General features: G+C 36.5%; 1 protein-coding gene across 1 annotated transcript; it reads right to left on the reverse strand.

Annotated features, from left to right (window-relative positions):
• Positions 1 to 363: 363 nt before the first annotated feature.
• Positions 364 to 7,785, reverse strand: LOC127434470 (metalloreductase STEAP2-like). The gene is made up of 5 exons (XM_051687277.1): positions 7,652 to 7,785; positions 5,465 to 6,003; positions 3,768 to 4,295; positions 1,484 to 1,648; positions 364 to 1,363 (listed from the first exon to the last, which is right to left on the reverse strand). The coding sequence occupies exons 2-5, from the start codon at positions 5,963 to 5,965 to the stop codon at positions 1,079 to 1,081; spliced, it is 1,479 nt and encodes a 492-aa protein (XP_051543237.1). The 5' UTR covers positions 5,966 to 6,003; positions 7,652 to 7,785; the 3' UTR covers positions 364 to 1,078.
• Between the last annotated feature and the right edge of the window lie 934 nt (positions 7,786 to 8,719).

The following is an 8,719-nucleotide window of genomic DNA, read 5'->3' on the forward strand; positions in this document are numbered from 1 at the left end:
AAAATTATTATTAATTTGTGTGTAGAAGCATCTTTGTTATGAATTTGTTTTTTAATTTTCCATCTTCTGTGTGAGGGCAAGGGTTCCCCTTACAAAAAAAAAAAAAAAAAGTACTGTGGAGGTACTTAATAGAGGTATCAAATGGTAATACCATGGTATTTTAATATTTAAAGTACCATGTTACTGAATAATTAGCATATTCATATACTGTTGCATTGCATGGTACTTCAAAGAACACCAATGTCCAAACAAGTACCATGTCCAAATAAACATTGTAATACCAGGTTTGTAAGTTCATTACCATATAGGATTTGATCAAATATTGTTATACATATCAACAAAATAATTCAGAACTTCTTGGAGAGACTTGTAGTGTATATTTATTGGTACCCACCGAACATAAAGTGACTTTTTGTTAACACAGCACATCGGAGGCAGACAGTGTTGCACAACAAGATAAGCGACACACAGTTGTTTTCAGGACAGTTCACAAGAAACAGTGTAGAAAAGAGAGAGACGGTCATTTTTAGCATTTTTAGCATGAGTCTTCGCAGGTCTTTGTCACTGTGTTTTAACTTTTTATGTTGATTTGTCAAATGTCATGGTGAAATAAGTCATCCAATACCCAAAACTTGAATTCAACACTAAAATTGTACCTGTGTTATACAGTATTTTGTTTAATGTGATAAAACCAGAATATGTCACAAATCACTTTAATTTAAAAGTCATGGTTTTTGTATAAGACCTAATCAAACTGCAAGTCTGTTACATAAACTAACATAACATTTCTTCCAAAAAGGCCTTAGGCTCTTCAACAGGGCATCCAGTCACATGACTATCGCCCTTCCAGAACCAGCTCTTGTAGTCACATGAATTCACAATTTGTTCCATTTTCCCAGTCCAGTTCCAACTGAACTCCTATTCATAAAACAAAAACATTTGGAAGGCTTTCTACAAACAAATCTTTGTGTCCTGAACCCTGGAAAGCACTTGAAATGTTTGTTTTATATCTTACAGAAGGAATGTCTATTGGTTGGGCACAATGAGTATATGATTAGCACTAGATACAGCAGTACGGTTACATGATTGTGACCCTTTCGGGTGAAATGTGGGCAGCAGGTCTCTCGTTGTTGGTGTGGTTTTGATTGGAGTCTAATCCACGTCTGATCCGCTTCAGCCTGCGACTCACACAGGGAAACAGCAACACGATTTTTCCGATTATCACGGTGACAGGGAGAACCAGTGCCAATACAAAATTAGGTGGCATGTAGAAGCGATAAGACTCCTCCAGAAATGCCCGCTGCCAACCGAAAAGCAGGGCGTGGAACGTGGAAATGAGCAGGGCGATATAACCTAGAGTGGACTGACAGAATATGGACACTTGTAATTCTTTGATATTTTAAAGAACAAACAACTTAGAACATATTTTTAGTGGAGAGCAAGACAGTGAAGTGAAATTATCCATCAGTCACTCTCGTCTTACCTGGATGAAACTAAACTCTCGCCAGTTGAGAGCATTGTGGATCGAGGGAATGGATGTGACGGCTAGCAGAGAGAGAAGACCCAGACCCATAATGCCAAAGGAAACATACATCTCCACCCTCCAAACTTCCTCTTCATTCCATGAGTTCTCTATGTTTGCATGTACCTAAAGAGAGAGAAGGGGAATCAGATAATACGATTTGTGCAGTTGTGCAAATGTTTGTTTTCTCTAGCAGAGGTTTTGTATGTTGGTTTCAAACACCTAGTTCAAAACCCTTTACAAAATACAAAATTTGTATTTTTTTTTTCTGGGCAAAAACAATGAAAATGTTTTTTTTGTAGTCAAGACTTTAAGGTATGCGGCAATTGACTGTCAAAAATAAACCTACCCTGAGACATATTCACTGGAGCAAAAAGTGTGAAAACTATCCCCAGTCTCTATTTTCAAATTTGATTCTTTTTAAAAAAAAAATACACCCTCTAAATATTACAGTACATCATACACATTATTATGCACTGCATATATTTTAGATATAAAGTACGTTCTAAAAGTCTACGACCACATTGAAAATCTGGGATTTTTTATTTTATTTATTTAAACCTGAAAATAAACAGAAAGTTATAGGATTTAAAAAAAAGAAAAGAAAAACAGAAATATTAATATAATTAAGATTCTATAATATTTCTAAGTCTCTAATCAAATGTAAGCAAATTTGTGACATTGACCATTTGGCTGAACTTGATTCAATCATGGACAGTGGTTCCACATGTTTGAAATGAGTTGTCTTAAATTAAAATTACCATGTAATTTCAACTGAAATGTTTCAAGTAGAGGGAACATAACTGAATCAATAAATCCAACAAAATGTACTATGCCAAAATAACTCAAATAAAACTTTTTAGTGATATGTTAAAGAGGAAATATTAGCATGCTAAACTTGCTTCTGAATGCAACTTGGTCACTATGCTGTAGTTACAGCAATTGCTTGATGGTTAAAACCATATGTAGACTACGTAAAATGTATTGGTCCTCAACCTAGGCTCAAGCTACACTCTTCACCATGATGGTTACCCCCAAAACTACAACATAATAGAAATTCTTCTAAATTTCAACATAGCAAAACATTAAATACTAACAAGTCTCCCCTTTATATTCATCTTTCACAAAGACACTTAATTTAACATTTACTCTCCATGTCAAGAGCCATTGCAAAGCATGTTTGGAACTAGAAATCCTCTGTCCAGTTTCAGTTAACCAAACACAAAAATATTCATGTTGTCGCAACACAAATGGATTAAGTAAAGGTGACAAGACACTTGTTTTAGTTGAATCAACTTTGTTAATTTAAAGGAATGTTCCGGGTTCAATATAAGTTAATCTCAATCGACAGCATTTATGGCATAATATGTTAATGTCCCTGCTTTTCTTTTTTTTTTTTTTTTTAAAGCAAATATCAAGGTTACAGTGAGGAACTTACAATGGAAGTGAATGGGGGGCAATTTTTGAACTTTAAAATACTCATTTTTTCAAAAGTATAACCACAAGACATAAACGATATGCATGCAAATATGATTTTAGTGTAATAACATCACTTACTAACATTTTCTGTGTAAAGTTATAGCCAATTTTACAACTCTGTTGCCATGACGATGTAACAAACCCTAAAATGACTGTAAAAATGTAAATTTAAACAACTTTACAGCTCAAATAATACATGAGTTTTAACAGAAGAATTCATTGAAGTGCTTTTATAAAATTAGAAGCTTCAGATTTCTGTGTTTTAACCCTCCAAAAAATTGGCCACATTCACTTTCATTGTCTCCATTCACTTCCATTGTAAGTGCCTCACTGTAACCTCGATTTTTGCTTTTTTTTTAAAGAAAATGAGGGGCAAGTCGAAATTAAGTCAATTGAGCTTAACTTATATTAAACTTGGAACATTCCTTTAAGTTCCTTTAACATGAACATGGGAGGATTAAGTAAAACTGACAATAGTGATAGCCTCCAAAAGATGCATGCTGTTATTTAAGCAAAAATGTGAAATGCAAATGTTTAATTCAATTTATCACACAAATTTTATACTGATAATATAATCTGTAATGAAAAATTTGAAAAATGCTAAATAAACTGATTTTCACGACTTGGACTATTGAACCCCACCGTATATACTGTACAAACTTATTCCAAATAATGATTTTGACACAAGTATAAATTTTGATATTTTAATTTTACAGATTAGGTGCAAAAAGTAAAATTCTCAAAGATATTAAATGAATACACACACCTGCTGATAGGCCATGTTGAGCACCAGGTATCTCTCTGAGCGTCTCATGGGCAGGCAGAGGCTGTATAGCACATGTATGCAGGCAAAGAAGAAACTCAACAAGCCAAGCTGTTTGCGGCTCTCCAGCCAGCCCTCCAACCAGGGTGGAAAACGGCGATACTTTGTCCCATAGATGAGCTGGTACACAGCAGCTAGCTGTCCTGCTAAATACACCAGCGCTAGCAGAACTATGGCCACCATAGGCAGCGTCCTGTTCACAATCTCTATAGGAATCTTGTAAAAAAAACTCTGTCTGGTCTTCAAATAAGGATGGATAATGTCCCGCACAAAGGAATAGGCAAAGAAGAAGATGGAAAGGGCGACTGCGGTCAAAACAGGCCCTTTCCAGGCTGTAAAGAGATGTAAGGGCATGTTCTCAATCTCTTTGGCGGAGGACAGGGCGCCCATGTCCACAGGGATGAAATTAAGCTGACGGGCCATCTGAATAAGCTGCTGTCGAGCGTCCACTGAATTACTGCAAATATAGACCTATATAAAAGGATGAAAGCAACAATTAATGGATGCATGATCGGTGACCATGTCGGTATTGGACAAGTTAATGGCCAATATCTGAAGTAGAAAATGTGAAAAAGTTTGAAATTTAAACATTATACTGGAACCTATTTTTTACATCAGGATAAAAAAAAACATATTAGATGGTTATCCATCTTTTCTACTGTACATTATATTACCTGATTTCACTCACATTGATTGAAGCTTTACTGTGCACAACAAAATAAATATACTGTATATTTATAATTTCAGCCATTAAAAGATACTTGAGGCACCATTTGGGGTTCCTCAGATCACCACACTGATGGAACCCTTTGGATAACTTCTAGGCAACTTTTCCAATAGGGCAGTTCTTTAAGGAGCTTACAAAATAGAACATGTTCCTGCAAGAACTCTGCCAATGGACTGCCAGCTGTTCCTCCAATAACTAACTCCGTCATAGGGAGAAGGTTTTGACACACTTGAAATATATTCTGAGAACATCTAAGGCACCTTCACAAGGGTCCAAATTGGTTCTCCAGAGGGTTCCACAAGTGTATACATGAGGAACCCCAAATGGTGATTCAAGTATCTCTTTATTTTTACAGTGAATAATTATTACTAACATACTGGCCAAAATGTTTGTATCTGTGCATCCCAAGTAGCAATAAATCCATGGCATTGAAAACATTAAAGACAAAACCATTTCCAATGAACTACTGATCTGAATGCTTCTATGAAGGTGAGTAAATGATAAGAGAATGTTAATTTTTGGGTGAACTATCCCTTTAAAAGCAGAATAAGCTGCTTGCAAAGTGAGACCTTTAGCCCAGCATGTTTTAAAAAAACAGTTTGAACAATGTCATTATTTTTGCAATTCCGTTTAGTGATGCTAGTGGTGCAGAAATTATACACTAAACCTTTAGAGGGATAGCTTTCTTTCATCCATGGAACACAAAAGGAGAAGGCAAAATGAACCCCAGTCACCATTCACTTTCACTGCATGGAAAAAAAGATGCATGTGAATGGTGACTGAGACTAACGTAATGCCTAACATCTCCTTTTGTTTTCCATGTAAGAAATAAAGTCATACAGGTCTGGAACAACATGAGGGTGAGTAAATGATGACATCATTTATTATTTTTGGGTGAACCTCATAAACATACCTGTCGACTGGAGTCTCTGGGGCCTGACTGCATGGCCCATGATGAGATCACGTTGAATCCTTTGACCACAATGGATTCTGAGAAGAGGGAGGCTAAGTACTCTGCATTTGATTCTGGATACTGGTTCAGCCGTCTGTTATTGCTGACGTCCACCAGTATTTTCCCCACCAACAAGTGTTTGATGTCCCAAAGGGAAGAATAATGCTCTCTTCGAATGGCCAGGAACACAATGGCGGCCTTCCCTACTGCATCCTCATTATGGGTCACATCCACCACATGTGGGAACGATTCAGCAGCCCTCTTGGGTTGCCGACTTCCCACCACCACGTGAAAGCCACTGCGGAGAAGCCGGATGGTCAGGCTTTTGGAGAAGTCCCCAGAACCAATGATGGCAACTGTGTGCTTGCTGGGTCCCTCCTTGGACCCATTCTTCAGCCCGTTGGGAAGGAAGCAAACTTTGGTACTGGCCGGACTGCTGCCCAGCATGGAAATGGAGTCCATTTTCAGGTACGAAGCAACTCGTGCTGGATCTTAAGACACTAATGGAATTTAATATTTTGTTAAAAGAGATCTACGTTTCTGAAAGATGTTAGGATAACCAAGTAAGGCCATACAGTACTTATGCTCAATATCAATTGGCAGCCAATTTTAATAACAATCTGTCCAGCTTCTCCTAAATTGTCCTAAACGTCCTACACTCTAAATATAGCCTATATATATATATATATATATATATATATATATATAGGTCAAAGCTTTCATTTAAAAACCCAGAAACAATTTTAACCCTTACTGCTTACTGATGGTCCATCATGTCAAAGCCATTACAGCAATTCCAAAGCTGAGGTGCAAGATATTATCTTTTGAACAGCAAGAATATTCTAAAAGAGCAGACTATTTTAAAACAGCAGAGTTCCACCGAGTCACACAAGGAACAACTGTGTCAAGTTTCATGCAGTGGACTCCACTGCATCAGCAGTAACAGTAGAGTGATGGGTTTGTTTCATATTGCTGCACCTTGCGGGCAGGACCCTTAGAGATGGCATCCACTAGATCCTTTGAAGAAATTAAATTCAATGTGTGAGTTGCACACCATTGGTGTAATTTAATTCTTAAAAATGAAATAATCTCTATAGATCCAGTGGTTAAATGCTGAGGTAGACCGCTCAATCTTCACCTGGCTGGCTAGTTGCGAGTATCAGTTCTGAGTGCAATACACACAACCCTCCCCCTCTCTTCCGAAAACACTCAAAGACTTCCCGAACGTATATCAGCAGTGTGCTGATTTAGAATGAAAAATGTAAAAGATTGAAAAAAGAGAATGATTAGGATGATCAATAAATTATTAACAATTTACTGCTGTTGCCTTGTTAATATGTAATCACATGATCTGTAAAAAAGTAACTGTAGTCCGATTACGAGTATTTTAAAATGTAATTTAATTCAATTACAAGTACTTGATTTCTGTAATCTGATTATATAATCCAGATTACATGTAATCCGTTACTACCCAGCACTGCTCGAAAAGAAGTAAAACATCGAGAAGCATTATGGTAATGAGAATAGAGTAAATGTGCTTAATTGTCATGAAAATAATGTCACATTTAAAAAAAAATAATAATAATATATGTATATATATATATATATATATATGTATATATTATTGGTAAAAAAAAATAGTTTTTTTTTCTGTATACAAAATATAATTCAATGTTTACATTTATTTTGGTTTTGGGGACAATGTGGCTTTATTCATACACTTAATATTGTGGGAAAATCAACCAGCTCCACAGGTTGGATGCATAGTCCAGGGTTTTCTCATACCGACATTCTGTTTTCTAATGTATGCCAACATAGAATAGAATAGAATAGAATAGAATAGAATAGAATAGAATAGAATAGAATAGAAGCTGAAATGAAATTCTGTCTTTTTCAATAGCCAACCATGACTTTGAAATCTAAGATATCTTACCTGTTTGAGTGCCGACAGTGATTTGCTCACTTGGAAACAATTCTTTCATGTGTTTCAAATAAGAATCTAAAGTGTGTCTACATATTTTCCAGTGCGGGGGTAAATTTATATTTAAATTACGCATTATGCTCTTTGCCAAGGATAGCGCATCTGACGCAGCCGAATCATAAATATTCCATTGAAAAAACATCTCAAGGTTATCGAGGTAACGTTACCTGAAATGGAATCAGCCGTGGTACCATCGAGCAAACAGATGTTATGTATGTTCCTGACCGGTGACTGTTCTCCCAGCTCTCTGTCCAAGGCCCCAGCTTCTAGTACAGAGAATTAGTGTGTCTTTCATTGGGCGACATGTGTTACTATGGAATACCTGTATATAATGGGACATAAATCTCATCCTGCAGGGGGCGCTTCACGGCTCACAAAGTTAAATTTCCTATAGAGCCGCATTCAAATATCAGGTAGTTATTTTGATTCAATGGAGATATTTGTAACCCCAAAAGTACAATCGTTTAAATCTACTCATTAAAAAGTATTAGCATCTGAGATACAAATAAAATTCTGCAAGAGCAATCCATACAAAATTATTTAAAAAAAGCAATTTGCAGTAATCACAGACAACTGTAATTTGTCAATCCTAACTAGCGCAGAGAAAAGTATCTGTTACCACGTGTCAAAGCATTCTAAGGGGCCGTTCAGTCTGAACACGTCCTTGCGCAACACTAGACACAACGCAACACAAGAAACATGAAACAAGACGCGTTTTTAAAACTTGAAGTTATTTTTAATTTGACATGACGTCTTAAAAACGTTTCGTTCCTTCGCGAGACGATAAAAAACAAAGCAAGATGCGGCGAAACAGTCAAAGACGTCCGTCTAGTGCGTGTTCGGTTTGAACGTCCCCTATCATCACTACCTTAGGAGCGGACAGGACAATTATTTGACCTTAATAATGACATTTTGAAACTTAAATAGTCCTTGAATTAAAAATACACAATAAATAAATATAATAGGAGTATTTTCAGACCAACTGTAGTTGACCAGTTATCAGTTCCGGGCCGCTGTATGCCCCGCCTATTTTAAGATACACCTTCAATGATAATGGCTGTTCTTTCTTATTATATTTTTATGTTACATGTTGCAGCGCACCGGTAAAGCTGCTATAAGAACTGACCTCTGCAGTACATCGTATCTCCTCATATGCGACACAATGCTTGCGATTTCTCTCATAACAATGACCAATATGCTTTCTATGCTGGTAATTGAAATGTTTTAGGTTCAAA

Source organism: Myxocyprinus asiaticus, chromosome 44, assembly GCF_019703515.2.
Source record: "Myxocyprinus asiaticus isolate MX2 ecotype Aquarium Trade chromosome 44, UBuf_Myxa_2, whole genome shotgun sequence".
In the NCBI taxonomy this organism is placed as follows: domain Eukaryota; kingdom Metazoa; phylum Chordata; class Actinopteri; order Cypriniformes; family Catostomidae; genus Myxocyprinus; species Myxocyprinus asiaticus.

Coding starts and splice junctions, on each gene's coding strand:
- LOC127434470 (XM_051687277.1), bottom strand. CDS start 5,965: ATGGACTCCATTTCCATGCTGGGCAGCAGTCCGGCCAGTACCAAAGTT. Junction 4,296..5,464: donor CCAGAGACTCCAGTCGACAG/GTATGTTTATGA, acceptor CCTTTTATATAG/GTCTATATTTGCAGTAATTC. Junction 1,364..1,483: donor GAGAGTTTAGTTTCATCCAG/GTAAGACGAGAG, acceptor ATATTCTGTCAG/TCCACTCTAGGTTATATCGC.